General features: G+C 43.4%; 1 protein-coding gene across 2 annotated transcripts in view; it reads left to right on the top strand.

Moving 5' to 3' along the window:
• LOC122564891 (neuromedin-K receptor-like) overlaps positions 1–16,554 on the top strand; it is an 89,689-nt gene that overhangs the window by 62,447 nt on the left and 10,688 nt on the right. For both annotated transcript variants that reach the window (XM_087994970.1, XM_043720307.2), the window contains 2 exons: positions 4,376–4,526; positions 13,577–13,773. In XM_087994970.1, the coding sequence (XP_087851096.1) occupies positions 4,376–4,526; positions 13,577–13,773 (348 nt within the window). The remainder of the gene's footprint in view (positions 1–4,375; positions 4,527–13,576; positions 13,774–16,554) is intronic.

The raw sequence follows: 16,554 nt of genomic DNA, 5'->3' as shown, positions 1-16,554 counted from the left end.
CCTGGTCAACTATAACCTGGTGTCATGTGACTTCTAACTTCACTGAGGAGTCTGGCAGCCATGACAAACATTATGCGCTAACTGGCACACAAGAGAGAAATAATGTCAGCCTGGTAGCACTGTCTGGGGTGGGGTAGGGAGAAGGTTGGAGCTGGGGGAAGGAGTACTCCCGAAAGGTAAGGCAGGGATACCGTGAGCACCAGGATAGCCTCAAGGTGAGTAAACACTAAGAGAGTATGTGAACAGTTTCCTATGGACGGCACAGTGGCTCAGTGGTTAGCACCGCTGCCTCACAGTGGCGGGGATCTGGGTTCAATTCCAGCCTCGGGCGACTGTGTGGAGTTTGCACGTTCTCCCCATGTCTGCGTGGGTTTCCTCTGGGTGCTCCAGTTTCCTCCCACAGTCCAAAGATGTGCAAGTTAGGTGAATTGGCCTTGCTACATTGTCCGTAATGTTCAGGGATGTGTAAGTTAGGTGCATCTGAGTAGGTTACTCTTCAGAGGGTCGGTGCGGACTTGTTGTGCCGAAGGGTCTGTTTCCACACTTAGGTCTTAAGACAATAAGACTTAGGAGTGGAAGTAAGGCCATTCAGCCCATCAAGTCCACTCCGCCATTCAATCATGACTGATGGGTATTTCAACTCCACTTACCCGCACTCTCTTTGTAGCCCTTAATCCCTTGCGAGATCAAGAATTTATCAATCTCTGCCTTGAAGACATTTAACGTCCCGGTCTCCTCTGCACTCCGTGACAATGAATTCCACAGGCCCACCACTCTCTGGCTGAAGAAATGTCTCCTCATTTCCACTCAAAATTGACCCCCTCTAATTCTGAGGCTGTGCCCACAGATCCTAGTCTCCCCCATAACAGAAACAACTTCCTGGCATCTACTCTTTCTAAGCCATGCATTATCTTGTAAGTTTCTATTTGATCTCCCCTCAACCTTCTAAACTCTAATGAATACGATCCCAGGATCCTCAGCCGTTCATCGTATGTTAGGCCTACCATTCCAGGGATCATCCGTGTGAATCTCCGCTGGATACGCTCCAGTGCCAGTATGTCCTTCCTGAGGTGTGGGGACCAAAACTGGACACAGTACTCCAAATGGGGCCTAACCAGAGCTTTATAAAGTCTCAGTAGCACATCACTGCATTTATATTCCAACCCTCTTGAGATAAATGACATTAGATTTGCTTTTTTAACAGACTTGCAGGTTGAGTAGTTAGTTAAGGGGATTCTATGGTTAACAGTGAAACACTGCCTGTTCCAAGCTGTGACCTAGGTTGCTGTTCCTGCTTGCAAGCTGTACTTGCTGGCACATCTCAAAGTGTGGCTTTAAAGTGCTGAAAATCCTGTAAATAGATTGGAAAGGTGCCATGGGATTCCTGAGAGATGGCGAGGTGACAATCCTGGCAGCTGTGTCCACGGGGTTCATGCTGCTGGTGCCATGGACTCTTCCCTGAGACATTGTTGATGGGTGTCCCAGAGGAGCAAGCAGCCAGCTGGCATCATATTGACTGAACTTGCTGCCATGAACTGCCAGTATCTGGTCTTCTCGCAGTGAGTCGTACAAGAGGAAGCTACTTGTTAATAAAGGTGGGATTTTCAGTGAATGAAGCCAATAGGACACAATAAGCTCCATTGCTTGATGAGTGTCGCATCTCGAGACCCAGAACTTGATTTTGAAAATGCAAGGGTTTGCTCATGATTTTGAGAAAGGTCTTGTTGAAACTTCGCATGATTCTCCCAGATTTCTCATCACACCCTAGTGTCATTCAGGCACCTGTAAGATTTCACCCAATGAGCTAGATTGACCTAAAACCTAAATCTTGGAGTAGGGGAAATGGGCAAATCTATTTTCTACAGGATAAGCAAGTTAACCTATAGACCAGTGAGCCTGACCTCGGTGGTGGGCAAGCTGTTGGAGGGAATCCTGAGGGACAGGATGTATATGTATTTGGAAAGGCAAGGACTAATTTTGGGACAGTCAACATGGCTTTGTGCATGGGAAATCATGTCTGACAAACTTGATTCAGTTTTTGGAGGAAGTAACAAAGTAGATTGATGAGGTCAGAGCGGTAGATGTGATCTATATGGACTTCAGTAAGGCATTCGAAAAGGTTCCCCATGGGAGACTGATTAGCAAGGTTGGATCTCATGGAATACAGGGAGAACTAGCCATTTGGATACAGAACTGGTTCAAAGGTAGAAGACAGAGGGTGGTGGTGGAGGTTTGTTTTTCAGACTGGAGGCATGTGACCAGTGGAGTGCCACAAGGATCGGTGCTGGGCCGCCTACTTTTTGTCATTTACATAAATGATTTGAATGTGAGCATAAGAGGTACAGTTAGTAAGTTTGCAGATGACACCAAAATTGGAGGTGTAGTGGACAGCGAAGAGGGTTACCTCAGATTACAACAGGATCTTGACTGGATGGGCCAATGGGCTGAGAAATGGCAGATGGAGTTTAATTCAGATAAATGTGAGGTGCTGTATTTTGGGAAAGCAAATCTTAGCAGGACTTATACACTTAATGGTAAGGTCCTAGGGAGTGTTGCTGAACAAAGAGACCTTGGAGTGCGGGTCAATAGCTCCTTGAAAGTAGAGTCGCAGGTAGATAGGATAGTGAAGAAGGTGTTTGGTATGCTTTCCTTGATTGGTCAAAGTATTGAGTACAGGAGTTGGGAGGTCATGTTATGGCTGTACAGGACATTGGTTAGGCCACTGTTGGAACATTGCGTGTAATTCTGGGTCTCCTTTCTATCGGAAAGATGTTGTGAAACTTGAAAGGATTCAGAAAAGATTTACAAGGATGTTGCCAGGGTTGGAGGATCTGAGCTACAGGGAGAGGCTGAACAGGCTGGGACTGTTTTCCCTGGAGCGTCGGAGGCTGAGGGGTGACCTTATAGAGGTTTACAAAATTATGAGGGGCATGGAAAGGATAAATAGGCAAAGTCTTTTCCCTGGGGTCGGGAAGTCCAGAACAAGAAGGCGTAGGTTTAGGGTGAGAGGGGAAAGATATAAAAGAGACCTAAAGGGCAACGTTTTCACGCAGAGGGTGGTATGGAATGAGCTGCCAGAGGATGTGGTGGAGGTTAGTACAATTGCAACATTTAAAAGGCACCTGGATGGGTACATGAATTGGAAGGGTTTGGAGGGATATGGGTCGGGTGCTGGCAGGTGGGACTAGATTGGGTTGGGATATCTTGTCGGCATGGACGGGTTGGACCAAAGGGTCTGCTTCCATGCTGTACATTTCCATGACTCTATGACGTATTCATCCCAAAAGTCCATGGGTTATGTTTGATCAAAGTAAACACTGAAAGAACTGCAGATGCTGTAAATCAGAAACAAAAACAGAAATTGCTGGAAAAGCTCAGCAGGTCTGGCAGCATCTGTGGAGAGAAATTTCGGTTTGAGTGACCCTTCCAAGAAAGGCTTTTTTTGAACCTTTGGAAATTGTTCTCATGATTGCTACAGAGTTCCTGCTAAATGTGGGCAGGAGCTGTTTCATCCTCCGAGGAATTACAAATGGAACTGACTCTGTACAATCATCAAGAAACACCCTCATGTTCAATTTACTGTTTGTATTGCAGTAGAGGGAACTGGAATGTAGCTTGGAGATAAATGCATGCTATAACTCATGCCTTGGGATACTTCTGGCTTCCTCATCACTGTCTGCCTCACTCTTCTCAGGCCAGCAGTTCCTTTCTGTTTGAATATCAAACTCCAAAGAAGTGCAGGTTAGGTGGATTCGCCATGCTCAATTGCCCATAGTGTTCAGGGATGTGTAAGCTAGGTGGGTTAGCCATGGGAAATGTGGGGTAACAGAGATAGAATGGGGGGAGTGTGGGTTTGGGTGGAATGCTCTTCAGAGGGTTGGTGTGGATTCGATGGGCCAAATGGCATGTTTCCACACTGTAGATATTCTATGATTCTATAATCAACATGGCCTCTCCAGCTTCTTGCTATTTGGGTGAGATTTTTCTGAAAATGGATGCACGAGGAAACTGGCACAGTGTACCAGTATATCCATTGCTGAGAGAATTGGTCCAAATATCCTTGCCTACTCCTGACAAGACGTAGAGCAATAAGAAAAATATTGTCTTAGTCCCTAACTGTAAACATTAATAATAAACAGATCATCCTGTCCAGTGATGATCAGTGCACAGTGCACAGGAGGGTGTGGGGGCTGGTCAAGGGACCTATACTAGATATTTGTTGATCACCTTTGTCCAGAACAGCAAGATTATCTCCCAAATAAATTAGATTTAGGACTGTGGTGGGTGAGTGCCAGAAATATATTCGTGGTGGTGAGCAAGAGCTGTCAGTTGGTTACTGGTTTGCAATGATTCATTTTTCGCCATTCTCTTGCAGATACCAAATTGCTGTTCTTGTCCTGGTGTACCTGCTGCCATTAGTTGTGATGGCCATTACATACACCATCATTGGATTCACACTGTGGGGTGGGGAAATTCCTGGCGATACTGTGGAAAACTACCACGAGCAGCTCAAGGCCAAACGAAAGGTTAAAACGAAATATATTTTGAATGTGCAGAAAAGTTAATGTTGGTTTCTGTGGCAGAATTCATCATTGTCTGCGGGTGTGCGCTAGTCAGTTCTGCATTGTGACATTTAAGCTTTTCATCCTTGTTTGTCAGCACAGGTGCATAACATGTAGCATTTTAAATTAATTTTACCATTAGTTCATCTACCATCTCGCATTGGTTAAACTAACACATCCTACATGCAGCATCTTGCCTTTAATTAATTCTAACCTGTTACACTCAACTGTCAATTTCTTCAGGGCAAGAGGCTCAAACCTGGAATCCATTTCAAATACAGCTCTTCTCAGACTTGAGTCTTGGTGTTCAAAGATGTGAGAGGGTGCAAGCTGTGCTTCCACTATAGCATGCTCAAAAATAACTGCAGCCCATTTTCTAGGTCAAAGATTTCAGCTACCTGAAGTGACGATTCATTTGTTTTCTTTGCTGGCAAGTAAAGCATGAAATGGAGAACTTTTCAAAACTCACATATTTAATACCAGTGCAATTGCCCACATTCACAGGAATGGTGATGCGGAGCAATACTATGAAAATCCATATGATCTTGTCAGAGGCAAAGTGCTCCATTTCAAAATAAATAATTCATCTTTCATGACCTGTTTGTCAGCTGTCTTTTAAGATATAGCTTGGGTGCTCTGGGAGTCAGAAATTAAATTGTAAAACTCACTCATTTGACAATAATCTAAACAGTCATATTTAGGAAAAAAAAACAGGAACAGTGGGGGATAGAAAATTCATAATGCACAATATTGCGATGGGATGTTGGAGTTTGGATTTTAGATATTAAGAAGAAAGGGAATTTTCCCACGTATCTGAGCTGGGGATGTTTGCTTTGATATCTCATGGATTCCAAACTTGTTCCTCTCAAGCCATAGGTCACAATGAACCTTCCCAAGGTCACCGTTCAGATTTCCCTTTCATAAAATACTCCAGCCTGATGAGTATTTCCTGATGGATGTAACCCCTCAATTTTGCTGTTCCTCTAATTCTCTTCTCACCTTGCTCGATAACTCGCTATCATTTCCAATCAAATGCAGACCAAAACTCTAAATACTTTACAATATTCCGAGTGTGAGGTATCAAAGTTTTTAATGCAACTTCTATTTCAATTCTATTCCACTAAAAATGACCCTAGTGTTTTGTTTTTGCGTTGTCAGTAATAACTTGTCTGTAAAACGAATCTTTAACATAATAAAATGCTTCAAGTCACTAGAGATTGAGAATACAAAATGTGACATCAGGCCAAGGTGTCTGGGATAGCTGATGAAAAGGGGAAGGTTTTAAAAGAGCATTTTAAAAGGAGTAAAGAGAGGTGGACAAGGTTAGAGAGAGAGGTCCAGTGCTGAAAGTGCAACCACCATGGGTGAAGTAATTAAAATCAGCTATGCTTAGGAGGTCAGACTCAGATGAGCAGAGATGTCTTGGAGGGTTGTGCAGTTGTAAGAGTTTACAGGAACTTGAGTCCAAGGGCTGACACTAAGAAGAGATTTAAACTTTAATTTCAAGATATTGCTTCACCAAGAGCCAGTAGACGTTATTGAGGACATGGATGATGGATAAATGGGACTGGGGGCAAATAAGGAGGGGCAGCTGAGCTTTGGCTGTCCACAGGTATGCAGGAGGCTGAGTAGGAGTGTACCAGGCAGTTCAAACCTCGAGGTAACTTGGGTGTGAATGAGGATTTCAGCAGCAGACAATCTGAGTCTGAGGTGAAGCCAGGTGAGGATTTTAATGTGGAAATAGATAGAGTGAATGATGTATACCCCTCTGCCATTCCATCAAAGAACTGAATTCAGTTAATCTTTTCCTGTAACAGCCAGATGTCATTAATTTAACCCATTTTATTCCAAATTATTTTTCCTGTGGTTGTTGCATCTCAAAGCTTCCCCAGCACCAACAATAGGCTGACCAGGCCGTAGTCACCGAGCTTATCCTTCCCTTCATCTGCAACAGGGTGTAACCAGCCTCGCACGTCCATATCTAAGGAAGCATGGGAGGCTGTGTTCAGATCCTCCGCAATATTCACCCATACCTCTCTTATCAACTGGGATGTATCCCATCTGGACTGGAAGATGTGGGATGGAGTTGTGGGAAAACATTTCACCTTTGAGCTATGTTCACCTCTGTTTTTTTAAGTAGCACCTTTTATCTATTTTTCAATTTCTTTGCAACCTCCTCCTTTACTGTATTGTTGGTAGTGACCTCTTTTATTTGGTGATGACAGATGCCACAGACACATTCCATTGGCAGTACCTTCTGCTCTTTGTGGTGGTGAACTTTGGGGACAGGAACAACATACCATTGTGTTGGTGGTGGTCAAACCTGACCCCACTGCCTTCCTTCCTGCCTCAGCTCAGGGTAGAAAATAGTCAACCTTCCTACCCACAGCAAAATGTGACCATTAAGGGGCCAATTAATGACCACTTCAGGCTATCGCTGCTGGTAGAAACCTGCCAGTGGGTCTGTTGCCATGCAACAAGCATGATGGGTAAAATTTACATCCTAATTGTCAGCTCTGAACTGGGGCCACTTACCAATCAATACCTGTTCAAGACACTTGGAAAGGGAAAGGGAAGGGTTTTCACTGAGATCCACTTGCTGCCCACAACCCTGCTCATTCTCCATCCAACCTTGAACCTGGGAAATCCCACTAACGTTACTTACGTCTGACCTTGGATGTTGAAGCCTGTTGTTCCAACAGCAGCCACCACCTTTGCCTGTGGCACTGCTGAGCACGAGAGCTGCTGGTCTTGGATTGGCCAGCAGCTCTTGCTCGGCGAAATTTCTGCTCCTGGCTCCTGTTTCTAGGGGGGGCTATCCAATGGCTGTTATGGAGGACCTTCCCAAAATGAGGCAATGCATGTCTTTCACTGATTTTCCAGCTGGCAAGCAAGACGAGTATAGGAGTTGGGAGGTTATGTTGCGGCTGTACAGGACTGGGTTAGGCCACTTTTGGAATATTGCGTGCAATTCTGGTCTCCTTCCTATCGGAAAGATGTTGTGAAACTTGAAAGGGTTCAGAAAAGATTTACAAGGATGATGCCAGGGTTGAAAATGTGTTGCTGGAAAAGCGCAGCAGGTCAGGCAGCATCCAGGGAATAGGAGAATCGACGTTTCGGGCATAAGCCCTTCTTCAGGAATGCCAGGGTTGGAAAGTATTTAGCTATAGGGAGAGGCTGAATAGGCTGGGGTTGATTTCCCTAGAGCGTCGGAGGCTGAGGGGTGACCTTACAGAGGTTTATAAAATCATGAGAGGCATGGATAGGGTAAACAGACAAGGTCTTCTCCCTGGGGTGGGGGAGTCCAGAACTAGAGGGCATAGGTTTAGGGTGAGAGGGGAAAGATTTAAAAGAGACCTAAGGGGCAACTTTTTCATGCAGAGGGTGAGCTCGAATGAGCTGCCAGAGGAAGTGGTGAAGGCTGGTATAATTACAGCATTTAAAAGATGGGTATATGAATAGGAAGGGTTTAGAGGGATATGAGCTGGGTGCTGGCAAATGGGACGAGATTAGGTTGGGATATCTGGGCAGCATGGATGAGTTGGACCAAAGGGTCTGTTTCTGTGCTGTACATCTCTATGACTGCATGAGGTGGGGCTGGAGTGATAGACAATGAGCAAATTAACAAATTGGCTTTGGAGGGAATGTCTTGATATCAAAAGAGGAAACCTGGAGCAGGGTTTAGCATCTTAAATGAGAATAAGAATAGAGTTGGGCAGGCACACATAATCCTAATACTAGTCAGAGTGCCAGTGCTATGCAAATGCAAGTGACCATTAGATGGTTAAATTGATTTAAATGACAATAAAAACAGTTGATTAAAGCCCAGTTGGATTTTTAAAATGAGCCTGCTAAACCCTTCCATACCATCAGAAGTATGGCTGAGGGCCAATAGATATATTCCTAACAGGAGACTAGAGGGCTTTGATGTGCAGCCCTACCCCTCCCAGATAGATCAAGGGATACAGGGATAGTGTGGGAAATAGGGTTGAAGTAGGGGATCATCCATAACCTCATTAAAAGGAAGAGGAGGATCAATCAGCATTATGGCTTATTCCTATTTCCTACGTTCCTCCTCCACCAAAACCTCTATACTGACCTAACCACCTAGGATTGTGGTCATAAAGCTATGGCCGTATTTGATTTCAAATATTTAAAAGTGCTGAGCAGAACATCTCAAGATTGAGCCTCCCTGTTTGGGGTGTCTCCTATTAGCCCTCCAGCTTTGACAGCTTGCCTTAATTTGATGGAGAAAACAACCTCTGTCCCACTCATGAGCTAATCTTGCAAATAATGCTCTGTTGCTGCTTCCGTCACAATGTGCCAAAATTGGCACCCAAAGCCAAGCAGTAATTCCTGTGCCTATTGATGGTAGTTAGTTAGACATGGACCTTGCAGATATTACTAGTATGAGGATTGGTGCAGTAGAGGGTACTTTTCTGAAAGTGAGAATTAACATGTTGATAGAAGATCCTTTAGCCTTCACTGTAGGGAATCTAATCTAATCTAGAATTTATAGCCCCTGTTATGGAAGATTTGGTATTGCTTGATACTGTCTATGGATAGATAAGTTTCCAAAATGTGCTGCAGAACTCAGTTCCTACAATACACATATCAGTATATCTTGTTGCCTATTGTTTCTATTCATTTACTGGCTGTCTCTGCAGGAACATCTTTTGTGACTGATATCAGTGTCCTAGAGAAGGGTCTCTTCTACATCCTTCAAATGATTCTGAATCGTGTTTCATTCAGATAAGCAATCAACGCTGTGATGATAAAGGTTATTATTTTCCACAGCGATTGATTTCATTTACTGTCAAACTAACTCATGATTCATATAACTCAATTTACTAGCAGCCTTGAATTTAAATTCAGTAGATCAGAACACACGCATTGATCGATGTTTTGAAATAAGATCCAATTACATTCATTTATATAGCTTTTTTCACAATCTCCAGTCATGCCAGAACTATTAGCAATACAGAACTACTCCATTAGTTGTAGTAACTGTTGTAATGAAGGAAACATGAGGAGCAATTTCCCTTTAGAGAGGTTCAATATACAGCGATGAGAAAATCTGTATATTGGTGATTTTTAAGTTGTTCATGGGATGTGGGCATAGCTGGCCATGCCAGCACCTATTACCCATCCCCAATTGCCCTGGGAGAGGCTGTTGGCGAACTGTCTTCCTGAGCTGCTGCAGTCCTTGGTGCGTAGGAACACCCACAGTGCTGACAGGAAGGGATTTCCAGAATTTTGAACAAGTGAGAGAAAGGAATGGCAAATACGTTTCAGGATGGTGTGTGATTTGGAGGAGAACTTGAAGGTGGTTGTGTACCCAAGCATCTGCTGCCCTTGACCTTCTAGATGCTGGAGGTCACAATTTTGGAAGTTGTCATCAGAGGAATCCTGAAGATTTGTTGCGATGCATTTTGTAGAAAGTACACAGTTCTGCCATTGTGCTTCGGCAGTAAAGGGAGTGAATATTGAAGATGGTGGATATACTGTCAGTCAAACAGTGCTTTGCCCTGGTTGGTGTCTAGGATCTTGAGTTTTGTTGGAGCTGCACTCATCCAGGCAAATGGAAAGTATTCCATCATCAATAAGAGTAAATATTGTCCAAGTTTCATGGAGCATGCCCTACACTTCACCCTATAATATTAAGGGTGTTTGTTTAGCATGTGACTGACATGATGGCCTCAGTTTAGCTTCTGTAGACAACATGGTGATAGCATGGCTCAGTTTCGATTCCAGCCTTAGGCAACGGTCTGCATGGAGTTTGCACATTCTCCCTGTGTCTGTGTGGGTTTCCTCTGGGTGCTCTGGTTTCATCCCACAGATCAAAGATGTGCAGGTTAGGTGGGTTAGCCATGGGAACTGTAGGGTTACAGGGATGGGGCAGGGGGTGGGTCTGGGTGGGATGCTTTTCAGAGAGTCAGTGTGGACTCACTGGGGCGAATGGCCTGCTTCCACACTGTAGAGATTTTATTTCTCTATTTTCTGTTCTGAAAGAAAGCACCTCCAGAAATGCAGCGATTCTTTCAGTCATGCAGTGAAGCGTGGGAATATATTTTTAGGAAAGTCTGATTGCGTTGTTCAAGTGTCTGCATAATGCTGGTATTTACACTGTCCATTCCTCTTACCAAATGACTGCCTTTGCATGTAATGTTTTTAGATTTGTTATTTCTGTGTCATCAATTGACAATAATCTACACCAGAGTCCTGAAGATATTCTCAATAACGTTAGATTAAGAAAATTGGAATTATTGCACAAAACAAGATCAGAATTGTGTCTAAGACCTGTTTTTAATCAGGCAAAATCATGGCTCAGAATTTTTCAGGTCGTAAACTGATAGATCAACTGGGATAGGCTCTTCAATACTGATGCTCTCGAGTTTTGCTTCATGTTACCAGAGAGACTAACATTCTACCATTCTGGTGGGACCTGGCTGTGTACAAATAAGCTATAATTTTTAATACACAATAAGAGTACCCCTCCAAGCCGCTCACCAGCCTGACTTGGAAACATTCCTTCACTGCCGCTGAGTCAAAATCTTGGAGCTCCCCCCCAAAGAATATTAAGAGTATACCTACAGAACAGGAACTGGAGCAGTTCACTACCACCTTCTCAAGGGCAACGAGGGACCGGCAATAAGTGCTGGCCCAGCCCATGTCCCACAAGAATTTTTTTTCTTCAAAAAGTGACTTGATTTCAAAAGCACTTAATTGGCTGTGGATGCACTTGGAATATATTGAGAAAACAAAGTTCCTTATGTGCTTCCTTCCTTTCAGTGCACTTGGTATTCTGTTAAAAGAAAATGGAAAGAAAAAAAATTGTTTGTCAAAGGCTGAGCTGAGACTCATTTCTACCTTCAAGAAGGATGAAGGTAGAAATGCCATCAAAATGCCAGAGAACTGAGATGCTTGGGTTGGAATGTCAGGGTGATATTGAAATCAGAGGTACTCTGGGCGATGTTGAGGTCCAGTTCCTGTGGGGAATATTCAGCTCTGAAGTGGTCCCTGTGATATTGAGGTCCATGACATGTAGAAAAGTTTGGTCTCCAACACTCTGTGATGTATCAAGCAGCACAGTATCTTGATCTCTTCAATTGTTAGAGCATGTGTCTTTGTAGTAGAATCACATACTCCAACCTTTACATGGGGATGAGGGTCTGTTAATATACTCTTTGAGATCTGGGTGAATTAAATTTAAGAGAGCAAAATGATTGAGGAAATGTATATGTAGTACACACCATCTTAATCATGAATGTTAAAGCAATGACCATACACTTTATTCCCGAACATCCCAGGAATATCTGTGGCAGTGGAATTCTTCAAAGTGTAGAATCCATACAGTATGGAAGTAGGCATTCATCCACACTGACCCTCCCACTCAGACACACTCCATCCCTGTCACTCTGCATTTCCCATGGCTAATCTACTTAGCCAACACACCCTTGGCCACCACAGGCAATTTAGCACGGCCAATCCACCTAACCTGAGTATCTTTGGACTGTGGGAGGAAACCAAAGCACCCAGATAAAACCCACGCAGACATGGGGAGAATGTGCAAACTCCACACAGACAGTCACCTGAGGAAAGATGCGAACCCGGGTGCCTGGCGCCCTGAGGCAGCAGTGCTAACCACTGAGCCACTGTACCACCTCATGTTATCCCTCTTTAAAATCCTGTTATTTTGTTTTGGAAGCTGTTGTCGAGAGGTTTCAGTGCAATATGTGTGCTATATGGCTGGAGGTGCCGTTTGTCAGATGAGACATTATGACAAAGCCGTGTGTGTCCTCTTGGTGTATATTGGGTCTCACAACAGCACACTGAGCCTTTGCCAACAATTGTCCCTCAACCACCATACAAAAGAGAAAGAATCCAGCCTTTCACTATTTGTAGAGGTATGCTGTGGCAAATTGACTACCACATTCAGGACATTTACGTGACTGCTGGACAAGCACATGGACAGCAGTAAATTGAGGGTTGTATAGGTTAGGTTGATCTTAGATTGAGATAAATGCTCAGCATGACATTGTGGGCTGAAGGGCTGTACTGTGCTGTACTATTCTATGTTCTATGTTCTATGTTATATTTGCAAGGTTTGTGAAGGTTTGTAGCTCAGGTTGAGGTTTAGGGTGTAGGTTTGCTCGCTGAGCTGTAGGTTTGATATCCAGACGTTTCATTACCTGGCTAGGTAACATCATCAGTGGTGACCTCCAAGTGAAGTGAAGCTGTTGTCTCCTGCTTTCTATTTATATGTTTGTCCTGGATGGGGTTCCTGGGGTTTGTGGTGATGTCATTTCCTGTTCATTTTCGGGGTGTTGATAGATGGTATCTAGATCTATGTGTTTGTTTATGGCATTGTGGTTGGAGTGCCAGGCCTCTAGGAATTCTCTGGCATGTCTTTGCTTAGCCTGTCCCAGGATAGATGTGTTGTCCCAGTCGAAATGGTGGTTTTTTTCATCTGTGTGTAGATGGAGTTCATGTATCCTGGTGGCTAACTTTCTTCCTGTTTGTCCTACATAGTGTTTGTGGCAGGCCTTGTATGAAATTTTGTAGATGACGTTGGTTTTGTCCATGGGTTATACTGGGTCTTTTAAGTTTGTTAGTTTTTGTTTGAGAGTGTTGGTGGGTTTGTGTGCTACTAGAATTCCAAGGGGTCTTAGTAGTCTGGCTGTCATTTCTGAAACTTCTTTGATGTATGGTAAGGTGGTTAGGGTTTCTAGCTGTGTTTGGTCTGCTTGTAGTGGTTTGTTCTTGAGGAATCTGCAGGCTCTATGTTGTATTCCCTGACACAAGGATTGACAGATTTTTAATCAGTAAGGAAATCGAGGTTTCTAGGGAAAGTGGAGTTGAAGATTATTCCATTTCCAAAAAAACACTTTGGGACAGCCTGCAGTCACAATAGGTGCAAAATAATGAAGTGTCATTCAGCCACATGCTTAGAGACAATTAAGGTGCTGATATTTTGATTATAACACACTTCCTTTTCTACAATTCTCTTGCAGGTTGTTAAAATGATGATTGTGGTGGTGTTTACCTTCACCATTTGTTGGCTGCCCTACCACGTCTTCTTTCTCGTGTCTAAACAGCATTCACATGTCAACAGCTGGAAGCCCATACAACAGGTTTACTTAACCGTGTTCTTGTTAGCAATGAGCTCCAACATGCACAACCCCATCATATACTGTTGTCTAAACAGCCGGTAAGTCTGGCAATGTCTAATTTGGGGACATAATGGGAATGGGAAATTTCTCTACCCAGCATCTACTTTCACACTGGTTCCTTATCCCTGCCATAAATGCTTGGCAGCCATTTTCAATTTATCCAATATTTTTAGGGTTGCATGGTTTGTTTTAACTTTTGTGTTTTTTTCACATAAAATGGGTCAAATGCTGACCTTTTCAGGCTCAGGAGGTCCCAGTTTTGACTGCAAGTTCTGGCCATGGTATTTCTAGGGTTGTCCAACTTTCAGCAGCATTCCTGAGAAAAGTAAGGGGAAACCTGTCCATAATTCTCACTTCCTGTAATCTCTCATGAAAGCATATAAGGTGTGTATGGTAACATGGGGTTTGAATGCCCAAGGAAGCCATTATACCTGTGAAGAAAACATGTGGGCAAAATTATCTGTAAAACTAGCCTCCTCAACAATCACCCACACCACTCACAAAACTACCTCATAAACACCAGTATGAATCAGCAATACCTTTTCTTCAGCAGTTAAATGACACTCCCATGAGAGTTGTGCCTCACCTTCTCCCCCACTTGTACCTTAAAACTCACTCCCTTCTGAAGGTGGTCAAACCTGCCCTGCCCAATGCTGATTGACCTGAGAGGGCTAGTTTGGCTGGACGGCTGGATTGTGATGCACAGTGATGCCAACAGTATGGGTTCGATTCTCGCGCTGGCTAATGTTACCATGAAGGATCCTCCTTCTCAATCTCTTGCCTCGCCTGAGGTGTGGTGACCCTCGGATTCAACCAATACCAGTTGTCTCTAATGGGAGAGCAGGTCTGGGTAAGAGTATCCAAGGAGCAGAAGAATCGACGTTTCAGGCATGAGCCCTTCTTCAGGAACCCGAAACGTAGATTCTCCTGCTCCTTGGATGCTGCCTGACCTGCTGCGCTTTTCCAGCAACACATTTTCAGCTCTGATCTCCAGCATCTGCAATCTTCACTTTCTCCTGGGTAAGAGTATGGCGACTTGAGCTTTACTGGCCTGGCTCAGAGGTTCCAATGAGCCTTCTTTCTAGGCCTGCCCAATGAAGACGTCCAGCGATGTAAGGACTGCTGCTCAATCTGATTGGCCGGCAGGTCCAGAAGATGAGGCGTTCACTCACTAAAGGGCAGACTGACGAGCACTCTGCATTAATTTATCCACTGTATTGCAGGGGAGGCTTCTTCAGACCCTGTCAGTTGGCCACTGACTTCCCTTTTGGGATAATGTGGAGGAGCCGGTGTTGGACTGGGGTAGACAAAGTTAAAAATCACACAACATCACTTAGTCCAACAGGTTTATTTGGAAGCACTAGTTTTCAGAGCGCTGCTCCTTCATCAGGTAGCTGTAGAGAAGGACCATAAGACACAGAACTTATAGCAAAGGATTGCAGTGTCATGCAGCTGAGATGATATATTGAACAAACATTGTCAATTCACAACAATCTGGGTTTGTTCAGTATATCATCTCAGTTGCATGACACTGTAATCTTTTGCTATAAATTCTGTGTCTTATGGTCCTGCTCTACAGGTACCTGATGAAGGAGCAGCGCTCTGAAAACTAGTGCTTCCAAATAAACCTGTTGGACTATAACCTGGTGTTTTTAACTTTCTCTTTTGGGAGAATGGGTTGTTTGTTCCCCCACTCCCTCTGAAATTCTACCCCATGTTTAAGCAATCTGAAGGCATGTGTTTCTCATTTGCTGATTATTTATGGGCCATTCTGCTGAGATTAGCTTTTAATAATATCTAAATATATTTTTAAAATATTAATGACCCTGATACTCAACTTCACACAATGGAAGTACAAATCGGGAATCCAAGCACGTGCCTCAATTCCCATTGGTTGCACAGCATCAGGAAGTTCTATGCCCAGTGCTAAAAAGAGGAACATTTACTGTGAACTGTCTAGAGCTTGTGATTTATGAAAAGTTTTGCTTGTTAACTCTGTGTACATTTTCCCACAACCTGTTATTTGAGAACTTTCTGCATTTACCACAACAGAAAACATCCCAAACAAAAACAAGAGGACATTCCTGATGAATTATGATGTTTTCACCCTTCTTCATCTTCCTTGGCCTCGTGACAAACTCAATTATACCATACCTCTCCAACTGTTCTCCTGTATTGGGACTGCCTCATTTGGTTCCTCTTTTACCAAACCAGCTATAATCAGAACATCTCCAATAGTGATTTGTATTTCCATTCCCAAAACATCTCTTGCAGAGATCTATTCTTGGACCACTCTGCAATCTCATCTTCATGTTATCCCTTGGACACATCATCTATCGAGATAGGGGCAGCTTCATCAGTATACTAAGGATACAGAACTTTACACTTTCATTATCCCTAGTTGTGTTCTTTTTATGTAAATTTATAATTTGCCTCATCATTAACAGCTAGAATTTCAGATGCTTGAATCCCTATTCTTGAATTCCATCCAGAAACCCCTTGGAGCTATTTACCTTTCTATCCTCCAAAAAGGACTTCCTTTAAATCCCTTCTAATGAAGCTATTGATCACCAGTCTTAACATTTCCTCTTTTGATTTGGCATAGTGTTTTTTTTCAGATTGTGCTTAGAATATTTTTCAATGCAAAATGAGCTATTTAAATCCAACTTGCTGTTAAACTTAGAAATTCGTAAGCTCTGCCTCATCTTCTACTATTTTAATAGTAAACATTATTGATCAAGCAGAAATAGAACAGGTGGCAGATAAAGATATAAATGCAATCGATCCGACTCCATTCCAAGTGAATGAAGGAATGGCCC

The sequence above is a fragment of the Chiloscyllium plagiosum genome, unplaced genomic scaffold (genome assembly GCF_037043375.1).
Source record: "Chiloscyllium plagiosum isolate Xiang-an unplaced genomic scaffold, Cpla_swu_hap1 HiC_scaffold_2, whole genome shotgun sequence".
Taxonomy (NCBI): Eukaryota; Metazoa; Chordata; class Chondrichthyes; order Orectolobiformes; family Hemiscylliidae; genus Chiloscyllium; species Chiloscyllium plagiosum.
Note: the sequence above shows the minus strand (reverse complement) of the source record. Positions and strands in the feature narration are given on the sequence as shown.